Consider the following 22,314-nt stretch of genomic DNA (forward strand, 5'->3'; position numbering starts at 1 on the left):
TAGAACTCACGATCCTCCAGCTTCAGCCTCCGGCCAGTCACTAGGGGTTTTGCGGGGGCCTCTACTACTATTCCTGAGGGATTAGTGAGTGGCCGGGAGACAGGGTGACAGGGCAGGTCCTTTCCTGAGGGTGCCCGGCCCTAGGAGCAAAAACTCTGCTCTTCATTTCTGCTTCTCTGCCTCCAGTCTTCCTTTTTCCTCCAGGTCTCTCCCTCCCTCCACCTCCTCCCTCCACCTCCTCCCTCTCCTTCCCTCCCTCTCTCCCGCTCCTCCCGGTCCAGCTCCTCCCACCGCAGGAGCTTCCCCGCGTCGGTGTGAAAACCCGGGCCGGGGCGCCGGCAGGACGGGATCTGCGCATGCGCAGAGCGGCGCCGCTCGGCCCCAGTCGGAAGCGCCAGCCGTGAGCCGGGGGAGCGGCCGCCGAGGCAGCTCGGCCCGCAGCCCGTCAGGCCGTTGGCTCCTGCTCCGGCCCGGGCCACCGGCTGCGTAAGTGCGAAGCGGGGGGCTCCGGGTCAGGGAGTCGGCCGGCCCGGGGAGGACGCGTGTGGCGGCCGCGCAGCCGCCGTGGCCTCGCGGAGGAGCTGGCCAGCCCACACCTGCCCGGCCGGGTCTGCCCACCTGCCCCGGGTCGCCGCCCGCCCGGCTGCGATCCGCCCCGCTCACGGCCCCGGTGCCCGCGTGCCCTGCGCGCACCTGTCCGGGGCCGTGTCCACGCCCGCGGCAGACTCCGGCCGCACCTGCCGCTGGGCCGGGCCTGGGCGCGCCGGGTCCGCGCGGTGCCCGCCGCCTCCGTTGGGTGCCCTCGGGCTGGCGCTCCCGGTGCGGGCGGCGACACGCCCCTCGCCACGGGACCCGCCGCGCTCCTGAAGTCGGCTGCGGGAGGAGCGCCTCGAACCCTCCCTGCAACTCTCGCTTGTGCTTGTGCGGGTGCAGCCGTGGGGCAGGAAAGTGTCACTCCGCGCTGGCCTGTGATCGCCTCTGTCAGTGTCCCCTCCGCCAGCTCACCTTCCCGACGACGTAAATGCCACCATCCCCCCTTTTTTGTGATACTGGGTACTTAACCCAGGGGCGTTCTACCAATCAGCTGCACTCACTTTGAGACAGGTTCTGCTAAATTGATGAGGCTGGCCTTGAACTTGCCATCCTCTTGCCTTGGCCTCCAGAGTAGCTGGGATTACAAGCATGCACCACCTTATGCGTCCATAAAAGCCTCTCAACTGGAAGTTTTCTGATATTACGATGCAGTGTGTTGTCTTCACATGTTTTTGTGGAGAGGGAAATTAAAATGCTGAAAGCAGGGCTCTGTTCATTTCATAATGAGCTGGAGGTTTGAGGCTATGACTGAAACCCACCCCATCCCCTCATTTAAACCAGTGACTGCTCATTTCTAAAAAGCACAGTAGCTTCTTCCTGGGCTAGCTTTATTAATATTTGAAACAGAAACACCAGCCTCACCATGTTGGAGACCTAAGAATGTTGCAGTACTACAGATTTATCAAGATTTTGTTATGTTTTAAAAATTACAGAGCAGACTAGTAGTGGAGAAGGAAAAATAATAGTCAAGAAACCCCCCCCCCCCCAGTGTTGAGAATTGGTCCCAGGACCTCAGGCATGCCAGGCAAGCACTTTACTATAATCTACATCCCCAATTGGTTTTAAAAATTTTTGAGACATGGTCTGGCTAAATTGCTAGAAGTTGTGATCCTCCTGTCTTGGCCTCCTGAGTATCTGGGATTACAGGCATGCAGCCAGGCTCAGGAAATGTTTAAAAAATGACAACTTTATTGATAAATCCTTTACCTAGCAGAAAACCTGCTTGTTTAAGTGTATTTTCCAGATATTTTCAATATATTTACCATTGCGCAACCACTACCATTCCAGAACTTTTTCCATCATCCCAGAAAGAAGCTCCACACCTGTTTGCAGCCCTTTCTCATCCCCCTGCTCCCCACTGCCCACAGCCACTGATTTGTTTTGTGTCTATGGATTTGCACGTTCTGGCCGTTTCATATTAGTGCCATACGTGTTTTTTGTGTCTGGCTTCTTTCAGCATAAATCATCCATGTTTTAGCATGTGTCAATACTTTGTGCTTTTCTGTGACTGAAAAACATCCCATGGCATGGATAGACCATCTTTTGTGTGTCTGCTTGGCACAATGCATATCTGATTTGTTTCCTCACTTTGGCTAATTTGAATATTGCTGCTATGTACAAGGTTTTGACCTGCGGGGACACATTTTCAGATCTCTTGGGTACATACCTGGGAATAGAATGATAGTTTTCTAGCAGCTCTGTTTCACTCTTTGAGAAGCTACCATGCTGAACAAATCCATTTTGATGTCTTCATAGTTGCGCTAGCTTTGTCCCGGACATTGTCCGCCTGGTATTGGGCTATGTTCCATTAGATCCCCTGGAAGGAGCCAGTAGGGAGGCCGGGCTGGAGCCTGAGCTCCAGTTTGCCAGTGTGGAGCAGGACCAGAGCAGGCTATGAGGCTGGGCTTCCCATGTGAGACTGAAGGTGACTTGCACCTTCCCCAGGGGTGTTGTGAAGTCTGAAGTGTGGAAAGTTGTCCACAATTTTAGTGTACTTCCTGTTCTCAGCTTCTCTAAGACCTCCTGCTTCTTGGGTCAGAGGCATGGTTTGAATCTGAGACAGATTTTTATGAGAAGTTTGCTGTGGTCCTAAGAAGCTTCAGGGACAACTTTTGCTGAGGTGGTGTGCCAGGACATGGGTGTGTCCCCTCCTGTGTTTCTCTGTGCCCAGTTACAAGTGGAAGGGACCCTGAAGAGGACCTGGTTTGTAGGTAAAATCCCAGAGGTTAGAGGGTTGATAATTGGGTTGCTTGTTTTTGTTTTTGCTCAGATAGGATAACAGAGAGACACGCAGCCACTATGTACTCTCATCATCGTTTCATAAAAATGAGATTTTTATTTTTTTTTAGATGGTCTTGCTGTGTTGCCCATGCTGGTCTTGAACTCTCGGGCTCAAGCGATCCCCCACCACAGCCTTCCAAGTGCTAGGGTGACAGGCCTACCCTGATGTGTGCTGCTAAGAATGTTTTAACACCAAAAAAGAAAGAAGTTACCCTAAAAAGAAATGATGATCATAAGGTGGGCACAGTGGTGCACGCCTGTAATCCCAGTGGCTGGGGAGGCTGAGGCAGGAGGATCACAAGTTCGAAGCCAGCCTCAGCAATGGCAAGGCACTAAGCAACTCAGAGAGACCCTGTCTCTAAATAAAATACAAAAAAGGCCTGGGGATGTGGGTCAGTGGTCGAGTGCCCCTGAGTTCCATCTCCAGTATATATATAAAAAAATCATGGTCATAGTTATTGTTCACAAGGCACTTATTAGGTTTGCTTAAGTTTTATAAAAAAGAGCATACATTCCTATTTTTCTCATTTTTCTACAGAGGAGAGGAACTGAACACTCCCCTAACCAGACCTGTGTTGAATGCCAGTGTCCCCCTGTCTTCAGGCAGAACGGCATCTACAGCACACGTGACTTGTGAGTCCTCACTTTTGCTCCTTGGAGAGGGTACGGTGGGAGGAGCAGCAGGGCAGAGGAGGACTGTGGTTCTCCATGCAGCAGCTGGTTGCGTGCTAGAGTATAAGCTCTTTGAATTTAGACTTTCTTCCTTTTTTTAACTCTTGAAAAATTTTGAAAAATATAACATCAAATATATAATGTTTGAACACATGACCTATGTATAATATTTGAAATACATATTTTTAATTCATTTTAAAAAAAAATATTGTAGATGGATACAATACCTTTATTTTGGATTGAACATGCTAGGCAAGCACTCTAACCACTGAGACACAATCCCAGCCCCCATATTTTTAATTCTTAAAAGATTTTGGAATATACATAAAACACGTAATGCTTATGTACAGTTTTTTTTAAAAAATATCTTTAATTAATTAATTAATTTTTATGTGGTGCTGAGGATCGAACCCAGGGCCTCACCTGTGCTAGGCGAGCGCTCTACCGTTGAGCCCCAGCCCCAGCCCCCTTATGTATAGTTTTGAGGGTAACCACACAAACCTTCCGTACCTGCCACCCGCTGGGAAGCACAATGTCTGCTCTTTTCCTCACAAACATATTCCTCTACCACCTAAGTACCACTACCCAAGTTTGCTTATTTTTTTTTGTTTTTTGTTTTTGTATGTGTAAATATTCTTCAACAAAATAGTGTTCAGTGTTGCCTGTTTTTTAAAAAATTTTTTCCTTGCTTGGAGTTGAACCCAGGGCCGGGTGCATGGTGGGTAGGTGCTCGACCACTGAAGGGCGCCCTAGTGCAGGTTTTGCCTGTGTGTGAATTTTTTTTTTTTTTTTTAAAGAGAGAGTGAGAGAGGGGAACAGAGAGAGAGAGAGAATTTTAACATTTATTAATTTTTTCTTAGTTCTCGGTGGACACAACATCTTTGTTGGTATGTGGTGCTGCTGAGGATCGAACCCGGGCCGCACGCATGCTAGGCGAGCGCGCTACCGCTTGAGCCACATCCCCAGCCCCCCTGTGTGTGAATTTGATGTCAATGGAATCCTACTGTTTGTGTTAGTCGGCTACTTGGTTTCATTTGCTCTTGCCCATTGGTTTTGAGCTCCACCCATGTTCCTGCAGTGTAGCTGTGGGTCATTCACTGTCACTATTCTAGTTTATTTATCCTTTCGTTTCTTAATGAGCATTGATTGACATTATCTCTGCATCTGGCTTCTGTGAACCTCTGTTTATATCTGCTCACCATCCGTGTGCCAGAGTTTTCGTGGGAGGAATCACCAGGTCCAGAGAGCACATGTGCTGCCTTTGTATGTGCCACAGTACTTTCTAAAGTGGACATGCTATCTGTGCTCCCATCTGTTGAATGGGAGAATGACCTTTGATCCACAGCTTTGCAAACACTGGCTGCTTTTCATACTTATATAGTTTTGTCTGTACACCTGAGTTCATAGCAGCAGTATTCACAGTAGCCAAAAGTATAAGCAAGCTGGGTGTGGTGGCACACGCCTGTAATTTCAGCAGCTCGGGAGGCTGAGACAGGAGAGTCACAAGTTCAAAGCCAGCCTCAGCAAAAGTGAGTCGCTAAGCAACTCAGTGAGACCCTGTCTCTAAATAAAATATAAAATAGGGCTGGGGATGTGGATTAGTGGTTGAGTGCCCCTGAGTTCAATCTTTGGTAGTTCCCCCCCAAAAAAGTAAAAGCAACCCATGTGTCCATTCAATGGATGAATGAATGAAATGCGGTATTTGCACACAATGGGATATTATTCAATTTGAAAAAGGCAGGGAATTCTTTACATGCTACAACATGGGTGAACCTTAGAGACTTTCTGCTAAGTGAAATAAGTTGGTCACAAGAGGGCAAACAGTGCATGATTTCAGTTATGTGAGTTACTTAGTGAGGTCAGATTCCTAGAGACAGAGGGTACAGTGGTGGTGGCTAGGAGCTGTGGGGAAGGGGAGCTGATGTTTAGTGGGCCCAGAGTTTGAGAGCAAAGTTCTGGAGCTGGATGTGGTGAAGGCAGCCCAGTATTGTGAGCATACTTCATGCTGCAGAACTGTATGCTGAGCCATGGTAGAGTGCATGTATATTTTAAAACAATAGAAACTTTATTTTTTGGTACTAGGCAACCCTGGGATTCTCTGAGATACATCCCTATCCCTTTTTTTAAGATAGGGTCTCATTAAGTTGCTGAGGCTGGCCTTGGACTTGCAATGCTCAACCTCCTGGTTGCTGGGATGCTGGGCATATGCCTCTGCATCCGGCTGCTTTTTTTTTGGTCACACTGGTGGATGCAAAGTGGTTTGTCAATGTTTTTTTCCTGATTGCCACTGAAGTGGACCTATTTCTGGGCATGGATTGGCCATGAGTTTCATCTTCGGGAGGCTTGTGTTCCGACGGGGCCTGCATCTTCCTTGCTTGTGGAGTGCCTGCCTCCTGGTGCCCTTTGTTGAGGAGACTGTCCCTCCTGCCCTTGCACAGTGGCGCTTGTTGTGTTTCACATCTCCTGGCTGTGTGGATCTGGTTCTGAGCTGTGTTACTTTTCGCTGGTCTAATTGTCTTTTGAGAATACTGTGGTAATGGTGGCTTTTTTTTTTTTTTTTTAAAAATAGCTTTATTGAGATATCATCCAGGTCACCAACCTAGGTGTACAGGCTGGTGACCTGGGACATATGCAGATCAAGCTGCATAGCCACCACCACAATCAGTCTTACGACACTTTTATCATGCTACAAAGATACTCTGTTACCCCATTAGCAGTCCTACCTGGTCTTGCCATCTTGTGGGATAAATGCCCCTTGTTGGTGGTACTTCAGGAGTTTTGTAGCTACTCTTGACCATAAATTAGTTTGTTACCTTTCATCAAAATTCTGTTAGGGGTCATGTGCAGTAGTGCATACCTATAATTCCAGCCACTTGGGGGCTGAGGCAGAGGATTGCAAGTTCAAAGACTGCTTGAGCAGTTATGTGAGATCTTGTCTTGAAAAATAACAAGGGCAGAGGTTGTAGCTTATTGGTGAGCAATCCCCAGTACTGCCAAAAAAGAAAAAAAAAATCTTGGTCTGTAGCTCAATGGTACAGCAACTCTGGGTTTAATCGCCATTATCACCAAAACAAACACACACACACACAACTTGGTAGGAATTCTAATCAGAATTGCATTGATTCTGTTCATCTGGGAGAATTAACTTCTTTAGGATATTCACTTCCTGTCCATGAGCACATCTGGCACCCCAACTTTTCTGTGTTCACTGGACGTTAGGAATGTGAATGATGGGATTTTGTACATGGTTAGTTTCAACTGTGGCTTCTCACAAAAGGGAAAAGTAAGTCTCAGTGACATTGCATGGGTCACTTACATCACACAGCAGTGGTCAGTGTAGAATCACAAGCCCTGACTAGGTAGACCTGGTGCTGGTATTGAGGTCACTGTCCCCACTGCTGATGGGACAGAAGCACAGGCTTTGTGTCTCTGAACCGGTGCTGAGGTCATCTCTGCTTCTCAGAGTCTAGCTTTCTGTCTTTGGACAGGGCCTTCAGGATGAGTGTCCCTGACTACATGCAGTGTGCTGAGGACCACCAGACCCTGCTGGTGGTGGTGCAGCCTGTGGGCGTGGTCTCTGAGGAGAACTTCTTCAGCATCTACCGAAGGATCTGCTCTGTGAGCCAGCTGAGCATGCGGGACTCTCAGCGCGCACTCTTCATCCGTTACCGGCACCACTACCCGCCCGAGAACAACGAGTGGGGCGACTTCCAGACGCACCGCAAGGTTGTGGGCCTCATCACCATCACTGACTGCTTCTCTGCCAGGGACTGGCCTCAGACCTTCGAGAAGTTCCATGTGCAGAAGGAGATCTATGGCTCCACACTCTACGACTCCCGGCTCTTTGTCTTCGGGCTGCAGGGGGACGTGGCAGAGCAGCAACGCCCCGACGTGGCCTTCTACCCCAGCTATGAGGACTGCAGCTCCGTAGAGAAGCGCATCGAGGACTTCATTGAGTCACTCTTCATTGTGCTCGAGTCCAAACGCCTGGATAGGGCCACGGACAAGTCTGGGGACAAGATTCCCCTCCTCTGCGTCCCCTTCGAGAAGAAGGACTTCGTGGGACTGGACACTGATAGTAGGTAAGTATACTTGGGGAACTGCTGCCCCTGAGACACGATCCCTAGACGGGGGTTTGGGTTGCTTCCTTCTGTAGAGTTTATTGCTGTGGGGACAGAGAAGCGTTGTCCACTGTTTTTCAAGACCAATGACTTAAAAACAGGTGGCCTTTGGGTAAGGGAATCCCTGGGGTTAGTGTGTGCATTCAGTCCCCTTTGGGGGCCCTGGTGAGACTCCTGCAGCTTCCTACCAGTACAGTAGCCACAGCCACTTGTGTTGAGCATAGCCATGGACTGGCTGCATGCCCTGTGTCCCAGGGAGTGCTAGATAGAGCAGGGGAGGTCAGGCCAGGTCTCCTCGCCATCCTCTTCACTCTGCCCACTGCCCGTTTCTCTGTCCTGCAAAGCTGCTGTCCAGTGGGAGAAGTAAATGTGAGCTTAGCAGCAGCCTCTACAAGAGGGAGCCCTTCCTGCTAGGGGGAGTGCAGGGAGCTGTCACTCCTGGCCTTGTGGCCTCAGCAGGCATCTGGTCACTTGAGTCTCTCTCTTACCATGGGACTGGGATGGTGGTCTGTGAGGATCACTTGGCACAGCGCCTGCACAGAGCAAGTCCTTGGGTGCTCCTGGAACTGATCTGTGGCCACACAGCAGCTTTCTGGTTGGTGGTAAGTCTGAGGAGAAGATGTCACAGAACCAAAAACAACTGTCCAGTCCAGCCTAGGAGTTGGAAGCATAGAGTGGCCCTGTCACACTGTGTGAACTTTGAGGGTCTGCAGGGAAGTTTCATTTCCTCACCTGCACATGAGCTTTTGGCTTAAGGATGGGCAGTGAAGTGGCCCTCACGGTATGCCCATTCTCACAATTATAAGCACTAGTCACCCTCTGCACTTCAGTGAGCCTGTGAGGCCCATGAGCTGGCTCAGATCCATTCCCCTGGTGGCTGGTGACCTGGATCTGGTGCAGGAGCGGAGCTCATCTCACCTTGCCTGCACCTCCTGCTGGCAGAGAGGGTATGCATCTCTCCTGCACAGACACTTCATTCTGTGGCTGGATGTAGGTCCAGTTTGAGTTTGGCCCAGGGGCTGTGTGCTGGGCTCTCTGATGGGCAGCCTGCCTGCCGCCCCGCTTCCCAGGGCCCTGGGTGTGGGTGTGTTGCCTAAAGGCCCCGCCTGCCCCCTCCCAGAGCCATGGTCATTTCTTGTACGTGTAGAGTGGTAGTTATCAGAGTTTCTGTTCTTGTACGTTTCTAATTTTGCTTGTTCCTCTTTCTTTTCTTTTCCTTTGTTTCTCTCATACCGCCCTGTGAGTGTGTTGTTGGGTCTGAAAAGGTAGGCTGTGCACGCGCTGCTCCCTGGCCGCGCCCTGTGAGCTGGCTTCCCTGGCCCTCATTGCTTTCAGAAACAGAACTTCCCTGCTGCCTGGGTTCCTATGTTATCTGGATAACCTTTTAATTTTTAATGTTTGAATCATAGCTTTGTTAGCATGTAACCCATTAGTGTTTGATATTTGTTGAAATACTTGCTGTGGGAGAACATGTTTGGTCTTCAGTATTCAGTGAAAATGAGGCTTCATTCATTTTTTGGTTTCTTTTGAGAAAGCAAGATGCCCCTTGATTTCAGGGGAGTTTTAGTTGGGGACTCAGGCTGCCGTGCCTTGCTTGAGCCTGGGCTTGGGAACAGATGCTCAGGCTTGTGCTGGTGGCTGTGGCTGTGGGGTGCATGCTGGCGGCCCTCGGGAGGGAGTATGCTGGGCGCTGGAGCTGCGGGGGTGGGCCCCCTCCACTTTTGCTTTCACCTGAGCCTGCATTCCCTCTTCTCTCACCTCTACACTTCCCCCAGCAGGGGGCAGAGGTAGTCCCCACACCGAGTCCAGTCCATGGCCTCTTGGGAGGGTTCAAGGGTGACCTTTTTAAGTGTAGGGCAAGAGGACCCCTCCCAGAGCTGGTTTGCTGGAGTCTGTGGACATGGGACCTCTGTCTCTGGCCATCAGTTCCTCTCTGCCTCCGCATTCAGAGTGAAAGTGGGGGTGGGCGGGGGTCCCTGCTTCCATCACAGGCCTCGCACCAGCTTTCCTCTCCCCTCTAGGCAGGAAAGCCATGTCCACCACTGGTGGCATGCCATTCATTTGTGTTATGGATCTGGAGCATTCAACGGATGGTCAGCTCCAAGTACAGTCTTTGGCCTCCTTGCTGGTCCCCAGTGCACTGTGGGGAAAGTGTCACTTCTATACACTGCTGCCACCCACCAGCTTTCCTGGAGCCTGGTATCTTCTTTAGTGCTGTGGCTCAAATGAGAACACGTTCATTCTTCACTTCCTTTATCTCAACTGAGATAGGTGGGACTTCCTGAAGGATTTTCTTACATTCAGGTGGGGGGACAAAAGAGAAATGAATATGGCAGTTGTGGGAAATTGGAGCTGTCTACCTGGGAAGTACGGGACAGGGTTCCTCCATGACTGTGGGGCCTTCCTGTCACTGGAGCCTGGAGTCCATGTGAGAAGTACTTGGCCTGGGCTCTGCTCTTCTCCCTTGCCCATCTCTGGCAGGAAGGACATTAAGGCCATCACCCAAGAGCTGCCTGGAATTGTGAATCTCTGTCCTGGGCCTCCTGTGTGAAGGACAAGTGCCCATCCTAAGTGGAATAGGCAGGTCCTTGTTAGTAAGGACCTCCAGTGCTGCTTCAGCACACATTTACTGGGCGCTTGCTGGGTGCTGTGCTAGGTGCTAGAACCAGCTGAGGGGTACTTTAGAGACAGGAAAGAGGAGACCAAACACAGCACACAGGTTCTGATTTCAACAGCTGGATGTGGAGTGTGGGCCACTGATGGCCAGGGGAAGACTGTCGGGTGCCTGTCTCAGGTGGAGATTTGAGTTTGGGGCCCAGATCCACAGAGGAGCTGAGTCCACAGAGGCTCAAGTGAAGGGAGAGCTGTCACTCTCTGGATTGTATTTAGAAGCATGGATGTGGATGAACTGAGAAGGCTGTAGACTGAGGCAGGAGGGAGGCCTGGGGCTAGCGTGTGGGTCTGGCCGAGACCAAGAGGTCAGAAAAGAGCCCAGACGAGGCAGCGTTGTGTTTTCTAAGCTTGGTTTGTTAGGGACAGCTGCCATGTGTCTTAGAGGTGCTGACGAGTGGCAGGCTGCTACTGAAGAAGGGGAGGTCCCATGAAGCCAGATGCCATCTGTCTCAGGCCTGGGAGCTCCTGTGTGGAGGGGGCTGCTGGTAGTGGGGAGGAGACAGTCAAGGGCTCCAGGCTGAGCAGGGGCTCCAGCCTAACAGGTGGCCGACCAGGTGGGGTCCGGGGAGAGTGGTGACAGGGGCTGGGGGCTGTTGGACAGTTCTGGAACAGTCTTCCTGTTACAGACTTAGAGAAGGAAGCTGGGCGTGGATGGTCTCTGTGGTCAGGCCTGGACTGTGCCACTGCTGCTTGTTCTTCATCAGGCAACATGCAGCTTCAGTGATGGCCGGTAAAGCCCCTGCAGTGGAGTGTGAAGCATTGCATCTTAACTTCCATTCAGGGCTCTCTCCAGGTGTGGTTGTCTGGAGCTTCAGTTGTGCCAGCCGGGCACTGGCAGGGTGTTCACCTGATTGCATTTACCTGATTTCTATAATGGGAAGGCTCCCATGGTCCAACATCCCACTGCAAAATCACAAGAGGTAACTGCTGGATAATTATGCTGAGTAAGCGCTCCGCCACTGAGCTACAACCCCGAGCCTAAAATTGTACTTTTAATATTTGAATTTTGTGTTAACGTTAAACTCATTACTACTGTGGCTTAATGCTATGCTTTCTCATTTTTGTTCTCTGTGGTGCCAGGATTGAAACCAGGGCTTGTGCACTGCGAGGCAGATGCTCACCACGCTGAGCTATATCCCCAGCCCCATTCTTCTTCCTCTTCTTTTAAACTTTATATAAAAAAAAGTTTATTTAGCTCGCTGGTTTTCATTTTTACATACTGTTTCTTTTTTCTTTCTTTCTTTCTTTTTTTTAAAAATATTTTTAGTTATAGATGGACACAGTACCTTTATTTTATTTATTTATTTTTATGTAGTGCTGAGAATGGAACCCAGCACCTCACATATGCGAGGCAAGTGCTCCACCACAGAGCCACACGCCAGCCCCAACATACTGTTTTGTGTGGGCTTTTTTCCATATACATTAGCATATTCAATGGTCACACAATTTGACAATTCAATTAATTATGTATATGATAATTCAAAACTTATAGTAAGAGGGATTAAGAAAACCCAACATCACTTTCAAAGAAGAAAAGATCCACACTATTCTGAAAAAGCTTGTAGTGAGAAAGCCTGTGTTCTGAATTTTACTACAATTGTCTTAAATTTTTAGTTGTTTATCATATCATAGCTAACTAGAAATTGAATTGTCTTAATCCTATTATCTCTTTTTTACTCTGCTGTTCAAAGAATTATAACAGAATTGCTTATAGTCTTGAAATGATCCAATTTTGGGACATATACTACTCTTGAGAGTTAATTTTTTAGTATATGTAAATCTAGAGTAGAATTTATTTGCATTGGATTGTAGACTCCTCTCAGAGTATTAACATTACTTTTATTTTTATTTTATTTTATTTTTGGGGGGTACCAGGGATTGAACTCAGGGGCACACAACCACTGACCACATCCCCAGCCCTATTTTGTATTTTATTTAGAGACAGGGTCTCACTGAGTTGCTTTGCACCTTGCTGTTGCTGAGGCTGGGTTTGAATTCACGAGCCTCCTGTCTCAGCCTCCTGAGTTGCTGGGATTACAGGCGTGTGCCACCACACCCGTCTTACATTACTTTTATATAACAAAAATACTTTATATAATTTTATTGAATCATACCACTTTAATATGAAAAATTCTGAGAGTATTTTTATGACTTCTTTTTGTAGGTCTTATGTTTCTAAACACACATTTTTGTCATATATGTATGTATGTATTTAGTTGTAGATGGTTGCAGTACCTTTATTTTATTTATTTATTTATTTTTATGTGGTGCTGAGAATCTAACCCAGTGCCTCACATGTGCTAGGCAAGTGCTCTATCACTGAGCTATACCCCAGCCCTCAGAACACATTTTTTTAAATATTTATTTTTTAGTTTTTTAGGTGGACACAATATCTTTATTTTATTTTTATGTGATGCTGAGAATCGAACCCAGTGCCTCAAGCATGCTAGGCGAGCGTGCTACCACTTGAGCCACATCCCCAGCCCAGAACACATTGTTTTTTATCATAATGATTGTACCTTTTACTTTTGAAAATTTCTGGGCTATATTTCAGTATAGCAGATATGTTCTTTTGTGAAGTTCATGTGCAGATGTGTAACTTGCTGAAGGAAACCCAGCCAAGAGCTGGAGGCTGCTACCAGGGAAGGCTTCTTGGAGGAGAAGGCTCTGTGTTGGGTTATGAAGACAAACTAGGAGTTGCCCAAGGGAAAGGGCATCCTGGGAGGAGGCCTGGAGGCTTGTGGGGCTGGGACTGGGGACAGCATGCTGGGCTGTCTTGTCCTGGGCTCTGTCCTGGGCTCAGGGTGAGAAGGGCTGGAGGGGCAGAAAACAAGGCCTTTAGAGGAGCCCCGATTTAGGAGAGCTGACGGCAGAGGGGGGCAGCGAAGGGTCTTGCTTTGCTCATACTTCTGTGGAAAGTGGGGGTTGGGATGGCACGAGCTGCTCGGTCCCCTGTGACCCTGCATTCATTTATCAGGAGTGTCAGGGCAGAAGGCCATGTAGAACCTTCTTACCTCCTTGAAGCTTAGCAGCGTCAGCAGTCCATTCAAGATCGAATGCTCTAGGGGCACAGTAAGGACACCTTTCCCCACGTGCAGAGGGTAGGCCTCCTTTGAGATGCCATGAGCCTTGAGCAGGATGGCGCTGGGCAGGTGGGCCTGGGTGTGGACCTTGAGGGCCATGGGAGGAGCCTGGGGGTGCGGCTTCTGCGAGCCCCATTTCTCCTAGCACTGTAGGGGTCCTTTGAAGGCTTGAAGCAGGAGAGGGCACTGCTGGCTGTGCTTTGCCACTCTGGCTGTGTGCACAGAGGCTCAGGAGAGGGCACTACTGGGGAGGTTCAGAGGCCAGCAGAGGCTTGGCCTAGTGTGGTTGGGATGGAGGAGCGGCTGGAATGCGGGGTTTCTCAGGGGGCACCTGTTGACAGAGAGAAAACGAGCCGAGTCTGGGCGACCTCCCCCTTTCTGTTTGTGTCAGGCCTTGGTTCAAGCAGCCCTTTGGCACAGCAGAGATGAGTTCCTGGTAGCCAGAGCTGCTGAGCTGAGGACAGTTAGGTCTGAAGGGACAGCTTCATCTTGACACCTTGGGTCCCCCTCGTCCAGTAGGAGCGGCTGTCTTCTAGAATCCCTCAGGCTCATTCTGGATGTAATTGCTTCCTCCTGGAAACATGTAATAGCTCTTCTTAAAAAAATCATATCTAAGAAACTTGATGTTCGGAAGATTAGGAATTTTTTGTATGGTTTGGGTATGGTTGCTTTGGCTTCTTAGTTGATATGGAGTTTGAAGCCTTTGCATTATTTAACAGCATGTCCTTGCCAATATTTAAAGAGCTGAAGCATGCATCCTGGGCTCTGCCCTGCAGGCTTTATTAAAGCCTGCTCTGAAATTGTGAAGATAAAGGTCCTGTTTGCTAAAGCCAAATGGTTGGCTAATAATATGCAGCATTTATCTCTTTATAAAATAGTAATAGAGTTAATGTAAAAATGGAACATAAATGATTTTTTTAAAAGCTGAAACAAACTTTCTTGTCCTAATGTTGCAGTTGGAAAAGATGAAAAGAAATACCCTCCTCTCATCTTGTCCAAGTGCAGTCCACAGTAGCAGTTCTGCACACCTGTTACCTTTAAAGGGTCACTTGGTAGTGCCTTTGTGAAGTCAGGACCCCTCCAGCTCCTGTAACTGGCAACGATGGTCTCTGGCTTTCAGTCCTGGAGCCTGAGGCTGCCTCCCTAGCAGTTTCTAGCAGCGAGAGTGGGATAGTGCTTAGCCAGTGTGCCCTGTGGAATGAGCAGTGACAGTGATGAGTCTCACTGCATTTTGTTTTGCAGGCATTACAAGAAGCGGTGCCAAGGACGCATGCGGAAGCACGTGGGAGACTTGTGCCTGCAGGCTGGGATGCTGCAGGACTCCTTGGTGCACTACCACATGTCGGTGGAGCTGCTTCGATCAGTGAACGATTTCCTGTGGCTGGGGGGTAAGACGGCATGGCCGGGATGCGCCAGAGGCCCTTGTTTTCATTGTTATGGCCCTTGCCCTCTGCTTAGGGTGCCATTGCTCACGCCTTTACCTCCTGCACATTCATCAAAACCTCCTCCATACATCAGACGATGAGGGGATGAGCAGGTGGACATTCCATAATGTCCATAAAAACCAAAGAAATAGTCCCAGCAACTCAGGAGGCTGAGGCAGGAGGATTGCAAGTTCAAGGCCAGCCTCGGTAACTTAACAAGACCCTGCCTCAAAATAAAAAATAAATAGAGCTGGGGATGGTAAGCACCCCTGGGTTTAGTCCCTAGTAGCCTCGCCCCCTCAAAAAAAGCCCTCAAAAAAGAATGATATACTGACATCTCTGTAGCATGGGTGGGCCTTGAAAACCTTGTGCTAAGCCAGATAGGGCATGGTCCCATTTATATGATATATTCAGAATAGGCAGACCAGTGGATGTGGAAGGCAGGCCCATGTTAGGAGGGCCTAGGAAGGAAGTGGTGGCTAATGGCCAGCTGCCTTCTGGGATGGTGAAAATACCCTGACATCAGGTGGTGATAGTGGTACAACTGGATAGTTCAACGTGGCTGAACTGCACACTTGAAGAAGAGTCTGTAGGTGAATTATATTTGAACTTTAAAATTTAAAGGACAAAAAAAGCTAAAACCCACTTTGAAGAACAGCAATCATGTAGGGCTGGAGTTGGGCCTGGAAACGCTTGTCAATGAGTTTGCCTTTGCAGATGGCATCTGCTGGCAGTGGGACTTTGGAGTGTGGACTGGGGTTTTCCATCTGGGTGTCCTGTAAATAAATGCCTGTTAGGTGACAGGTTCATAGGCTTTTTCCTTGAGGTTGACAGCTTAGTGAGGGGGCTGTCACCCACTTAGAATAAACCAAGTCAGAATGAAGGAGTAAAGTGAGTTCTGAAGTAGTATGTGTGACATACTTAAAATGGGCTTGAGGAGTCCATAATTTGGCTTCTTGAAGAGAATAGAGAAATACAAGTGGGGAAAGAGAGGAAATGAGAGCCAGGAATAGATGGGAAGGAAAGCAGGAGCAGGGGAAGGCTCTAGCAGGAGGCAGAGACAGCCTCAATGCTCCCTGGTTTTCCCTGGAAGTGGCCTTGGGAGTGCCCGCCTTCCTGGCAGATGTGCTGGACTCCAAGATGCCATGAGACCCTGGCGCAGTGGTGCCCGCTCAATGCAGGGCACCCTGGGGGCAGCTCCTGAGGAAGTGTGCCAGAGGCCCCAGCTGGCACCATGCATCCTTCCCCTTGGTCGCTACGAGGGTAGGGTGGTGTTTTCCAGAGGCTGCGCAGCATCTGTACTGGTACAGACTCCAGGAGAAGCAAGCCGGAGACTCTGCTGGCTTGTAGCAAATCAGGCGTTAAGGAAATTTTAAAATGGTGAAGTAAGGCTATTTTTCCAGTATGTTATTTTTGTTTTGGAAGACAGTTATTTTCATTAAAATAGTGTGATTAGTTTATTATTATTTTAAAAGGAATTAATACTTAAATATTTAAATCCTATCTCAGTTTTATTTTATAACATGGCAAATACCTATAGATATAAACCACATTAAAAAAAAAGGTTTTTGTGGTCCTTAGTAATTTATTAATTTAGTGTGGAGAAATTTTGAGAGCAGATGTTTAAGCACCACTGAATTAATGAGTAAAGATGATAAGGGTGAACTTGGGAGCACGACCTGCAAGCCGCTGGTGTGGCTTTAGATTACGAGGGAGTGCCTGTTGGCAGGAGGACAGGGTGCAGCATCAGCCCAGAGCCTGCCCTGTCCGGGTGTGAAGGTGCTGCTCCCGTGGATGAAGCGGTGAGCAGGTGCATGTTTCACCAGTGCACCCCCCTGCACTGTGGCACCTGGAGCCTCGTGGGTTGCAGTCCTGACGAGGGCCTGTGAGAGCTGGGTGGCCAGTTTCTGTGTGTAGCATAACCATTGATGTTTAGGTTTGATTTTTGTTTTGAGGAAAAACTGATGTTTTCAAATAATCCAGCTATTTAAATCATTTTTAGCTACCGTAAATTGAGCTATTCATGGACCACTAACTTTACTATTTATTCCCTACTTCTTTTTTTCTTTTCACATCCAGCTGCCCTGGAAGGGTTGTGTTCTGCTTCTGTCATCTACCACTACCCTGGAGGGACCGGCGGCAAGGCTGGGTCTCGGAGGCTGCAGGGCAGCTCACTTCCGGCTGAAGCGGCCAACAGACATCGACCAGGTAAGCTCTGTTATTTCTTCTGGTCTCTGACTAACTTGCAGTCTTAAAAGAAAACAGGAGGAGTTTATTGCTTTTTCCTCTGAGTTAGGGCTGACCAGTGTTTATTAAATAAAGTATGAGGCCTTTTGAGTCAGAAATCTCGCAATGAGATGTTTTCTTCTGATTTTCTCGAGTGCTTATTCTTCTTACTGAGTGCAGTTGGTCATAGTGTTGGGTTGATTTCTGGAACTCTGGCATGGAATTCCATGGTGGAGCAGCCTTGGGGATCTGCATTGGCCCTTTTTCCCCATTTCTATTTTTGGGCGAGTCTGGTCCCAGAGGACAGTTTTAATTGCTAATTCAGGGCTTGGGCTATTCTTAGATTTTCTGATAGGTGAAGTTCTCTTTAAGGAATTAAATTTGATTTCTCATGTTTGTTGGCATAAATGACCAGTGAAAACACATCTTTGAAGGAGCAGACCCACAAGTCCACGTGAACTTGAACCTTTGACCCATAACAAGTAAACTGGCCTTCATGGTGTGGGATATAGTCATCATGTTGCATAGGCCCCAAGTGTAGTGAAGAATGCAGAAACAAAACTGCTAGGTAGTTTTTGGTTCATGAGATTTTTGGGTATCCCCCAGGGTCAGCCTACATTCCACCCCCACCCCAGACAGAAAAGATGGTTGTCAGTGTATGTTGGGGGTTTGCCCCTGAGGTGTTCATCCATTCACAGAGACCCCAGATACCTTTGGGTGCTGGGTGCTGCCACACAGCTGTCTGGATCCTGGTGGCCTGTGCCGCTCTTAGATGAGGCCTGACAGTTTTCAGGGGTATCTGATGGTTCTCTGGTGGGAGAGGTCCCTGGTGTGTCTCATTAGGTGAAAGCAGAGTGAATGGGCTGGGAGGGGTGGGGAGTAGAGGCTGGAGAGAGGAGAGTTTCTGCTTTTGCCTCCTGGGCTTTGGTCTCCCTTGTGAGGCTCTGGCTCAGGTGCCACTAGCCTTGTGCCTTGTGGTCGTGACTGCTGTCCCTGTTTCTGTCCAGTCAGTCTCCAGGCGCTGACATCGTACACATGTGGAAGTACAGGAAGCCCCTCTGCACTCTGGGAAGTGCCTTTCCACTGGTGTTCTTTTTTCTGAACTGTGGCTTGAGGTGTTGACAGTGTGTGGACTGTTCTGCTGGTGTGATTAGTGAGACGAGAAGCCTTTCAGGCAGCCTTGCTGAATGTAGGAAGGAAAGTCTAAAGAAGTTGGAAAACTGCTCTGTCTGCGGTAGAAAATGTCTTTATTTAGTCCTCAGAGTGTAAAGATCTTGGAAATTTTTCGCTGTTGAAGTCTGCCTGTGGGGGGACTCTCCAGTGATGCCCAGGGGATGGCGGGGAGAGCAGGGACTCCCACACAGGAGCTGGAAGCCATTTGCCTCCTCAGAGGCAGGGCCTCGTGAGCAGATAGTGGCCCCATGTCCGTGTCAGTGTCAGGATTAGTGAGCTGCCCCATCTCCTGGGAGCTTATGGCTTCTGCCGCCTGAGATGAGGGCCAGACCAGCTGATTGACACCCTTCCTATACCTGGAGGAGTGGGTATCTCAGTCCCCCTCTTCAGCAGTGGAAAGCAGAGATATAGATGCTGGTTGCTGTCAGTGTGAACTGATGCAAGTTGTGTAATCTCCTGTGCCCCAGCTTCCTTATCTGTAAAACAGGGAAAGTGATAGAGTTCTACCTCACAGGGTCACTGAGAAGGTGGAATGAGATCACAGGTAAATTAGGACCCAGCACTTGGTGAGATTAGAAGCTGCTGCTATTACAAGTATTACTACTGTTGCCAAATAAAGATCTGAGTTCAAGAATATTATTGAAAGATTTTCGACATCTCAGATCTAGACTGCAGTTTTTTTTATAAGTTTTTTTTTTGAGAGAGAGATAGTTTTAATATTTATTTTTGGTTTTTGGCGGACACAACATCTTTGTTTGTATGTGGTACTGAGGATTGAACCCAGGCCACACGCATGCCAGGTGAGCGCGCTATCGCTTGAGCCACATCCCCAGCCCCTAGACTGCAGTTTTCAGGCGTATTTCCTCTAAGATTGGGGCACTCCCTCCCCTTAAAATTGAGTTATCTTAGCCTAACTGTAGTCCCTGCCTTGTTTTGCTTTAATTCTTCTTTTAATTCTTTCTTTTTTTCTTTAATTCTTATTTTGTCTTAATTCAGTTTTTAAAACTTTACTTTTGGTTCCACTAATAGTTTATTCTGGAGACTCGTGTATGAAACTGTAAGTCTGAGATTATCGGATGACACAGTGTATCCCAAAATTAATATTTCATTCTAAATTAATCCCTAAGAAAATGCTTATCATTGACTTACCTTACTTTTTGTTTTATCTGAACCCAGTAATAATAGCCATCATTCTCTGAGTTATCCAGCAGTGTTGGGGTGGGGCCAGTGGTAGAACCTGTGCTCAGTAGGCGCCCGGGGAGGGCTCTGGTCAGAATAGCAGAGAGTCATTCAGCATCCCAGGCCGGGGAGCCTGCCCAGGGCTCTACTGTGGTCCACAGAGTGGGTGTCAGAGGGTGGGTGCCAGTGCTTCTCTGAGAGGGACTGAGGCCAGGTGGTCTAGCTAGCTGGGGAGCTGCAGGGTTGGGATGTGATCCAGGTGCTCAAATGCATAGTGATCCTTCTCAGCTACTGCAAGCAGCCCAGCCCGAAACCTGTGAGTGAGCGGCTCCTATGGCCTTATGGGAAGAGATGTCATTGGAAATAAGAGCCAGAGTGGCCTAGGCTAAAGTCATGCCTTTTTACAGATGTCTTATTTGCAGCTAAACACCCAAAAGTCAATATATATATATATTTTATTTTCTTAACCTTTTAAGCATTAAGAACAACACATTGAAAATGATTCCAGTGCAAAAACAAACAAAAAAAACAACCAAACAAAAAAATGTGGCTTGAAAATCCAGCTGTTGCTGAGTCACATTCTGTCCATTTTTCTAGTGATGTTGTTAAGAGAACTAGCTGTAAAGACTGAGTGGTTCTATGGAGTCTTTAGTCTGAAGAAAAGATCAACTTACTTAAGCTAGTGAGTTTTGAGAGAGTAGACCTCTGTATTCTTTCTTGATGGTGAATGTAGCTCTGTGGAACTTGCCAGCTTTGTTTTTGTGGCCTGAATCTTTCTCCTCATTTGTGGGAGGGATGACAGTGGAACCTGCTGAGAGCTCCCAGTGTCCAGTACAGAGTAACTGTCACAGTGACAGACTGGGTGGCATCCACCTGTCAGCTTTCCTGTGTGGAGGAGGGGAAAGCAGTGTCACTAAATAGGCATGCTTTCTCAAGAACTTTTGTCTCTCAACAGTTGTGTCACCCTTTGGGAGTCACCATGCAAGGTACTGACACTGTCTACTGCTCCAAAATCAGTGATGGCTTCATGGTAGCAGGGTTTGGGGATCAGTTGGGTTCTGGAACAGAGCAAAATGCAGAGCCTGGGAGGAAGCCAGCCTCATTGCTGGATGGGCAGAGCCTGTGGTGCAGCCTACCCACTGTGGACCGGGAGGCTGCCCTGGGTGCCCCGGGGCCCTTCCTGGTCAGCCTAGTTTCTGTGAGCCTCTCTCTTTTGTTGACATGCAGGGGTGTGGAACTTTTTAGATTAATTACTGAATACCATTCCTTCCTGAAGCAGAATCCAGTATGTGCTAACTAAGCTTTTAGTCATGGTTTCTGAGCATCCTAGTTAACAACTCCTCTCATCTCTTCTCAGTATGCAGGCCATTTATTTTGCTGTGTCTTTTTCAGCAGCTTGGATGGGCTTTTTGGCCATAGGTGGAGCTGTTGCACCTTTTTTTTTTAAAGGCCTAATTTTCCTGTTTGTAAAGAAGATTTAAACAAGGTTGCTTTAATTTTATTTTTTTATCTAGTGCTTCAGAAGAGCACGATGTCCATTATTTCTGGATACCTGGAAAAAGCATTCCAGTTATATCTTATTTTTGTCTGTCATCTCAGCACGAACATCTTAGGCATGCTGTGAGAGAGTGGTGAAGCTGAACTTTCCTTCCAATATTAGAAACCAGCTGGCTGTGCCTTCATGAGAGAGAGAGAGACCACCTCTGGAGCCCCTTAAAGCTGAGAAGAACTTTGAGCCCCTGGTCTTGCACCCTGCTGTGCATTCACTGGTGGGACTCATTTTCCAAATTCAGCCACGTGGGTCTGAACGCAGGCGCTGCACCAAGCCAGGTGCTCCTAGAGAGTCCTCTCGTCCGGGCAGGGGCTCCTGATGTCTCTGCAGAGTGGTGAGAACAGGAGAAGGGGCACAGTGTTCAGCAGAGGGGAAAGACCTCGTGGAAAGCTCAGCCCTGCTGGCTGTGTTGGAGCCATCATTTCATAATTTTGAATAATTACTAAGGGACTAAACTAGGAGGAAATGGTTTTGTGAATAAAGGTCCAGTTAAGAAGTGAGCAGGCATCGAGGAGGGCACTGCTGAGGTGGCTAGAGAGTCAGTAGCCTTCCTGAACCCCTATTCCTGGTTACAGGCCAGGCTGGGCTGTTGGTGAACATGTGCTGGCCCCACAGTAGCTCTCCTGCTTTCTGCCCAGCCAGTTGAGAGAGGAGACTAAAGAGTAGGAAGGTAGAGGATGGGAATGCTACCTCCTGCTGATGAAGCCACATCAAAGTGAGCTCACAGGTGCAGGACACTGGTTGTCAATACATGTCCCACCTCTAGCCAGGCCCCATCACGGGGGCTAGGGGGCTTACTGAGGGGACTACCTCCTCAGGCTTAAGCAGAGCTCCTGGGTGCTTTCTGAGGGAGCAGACGAGGTGCTCAGTGGAAGGAAGCGCCTGTGCTTTATTTTAGTGGTGGCTGCCAGGCTGTGGCAGAACAGATGGCCGTAGGCAGAATGGCTCCTCATGGCACCCATAGTCACGGGATTGTTCTGTATGGACAGAGGATTGGTGAATGTGCTATTTGTAAGAGGAAGTTTTCAGTACACACCTTTTTGAATCCTATAAAACTGCTTAACGATGTTAATAGCTAATGATAAAACATGTCTGGAGCCACTAGTTCTCCAGGCTTGACCAGGGCTTTCACAGGATCCGCCCCCCCCCCCCCCCCCCGCTGTGGTTCTGGGGATTGAATCCAGGACCTTGTGCAAGGCAAGCACTGAGCTATATCCCCAGCCCTCACAGGCTTTTTGATAGTAATAAAGTCAATTATTTTAAACTAAATACGAAGTTATCCTCTAAACACTGGAAATCCTTTGCTCAATGAAGTGTCCAGTAATTCAGTGTGTGTG

General features: G+C 48.4%; 1 protein-coding gene across 4 annotated transcripts in view; it reads left to right on the forward strand.

The window, feature by feature from the left end:
* Positions 1-334: 334 nt before the first annotated feature.
* The window catches only part of Trappc9 (trafficking protein particle complex subunit 9), a 496,909-nt gene continuing 474,929 nt past the window's right edge, over positions 335-22,314 (forward strand). For 2 of the 4 annotated variants that reach the window (XM_078016650.1, XM_078016652.1), the window contains exons 1-5: positions 449-486; positions 3,413-3,507; positions 7,035-7,628; positions 14,666-14,811; positions 16,927-17,055. In XM_078016650.1, coding sequence (XP_077872776.1) covers positions 7,045-7,628; positions 14,666-14,811; positions 16,927-17,055 — 859 coding nt within the window. In that variant the 5' untranslated portion in view covers positions 449-486; positions 3,413-3,507; positions 7,035-7,044. Of the gene's footprint in view, positions 487-3,412; positions 3,508-4,406; positions 4,434-7,034; positions 7,629-14,665; positions 14,812-16,926; positions 17,056-22,314 lie in introns of all 4 variants that reach the window. The other 2 variants (XM_078016653.1, XM_078016651.1) reach the window with 2 other exon arrangements.

The sequence above is a fragment of the Ictidomys tridecemlineatus genome, chromosome 7 (assembly GCF_052094955.1).
Source record: "Ictidomys tridecemlineatus isolate mIctTri1 chromosome 7, mIctTri1.hap1, whole genome shotgun sequence".
Taxonomy (NCBI): Eukaryota; Metazoa; Chordata; class Mammalia; order Rodentia; family Sciuridae; genus Ictidomys; species Ictidomys tridecemlineatus.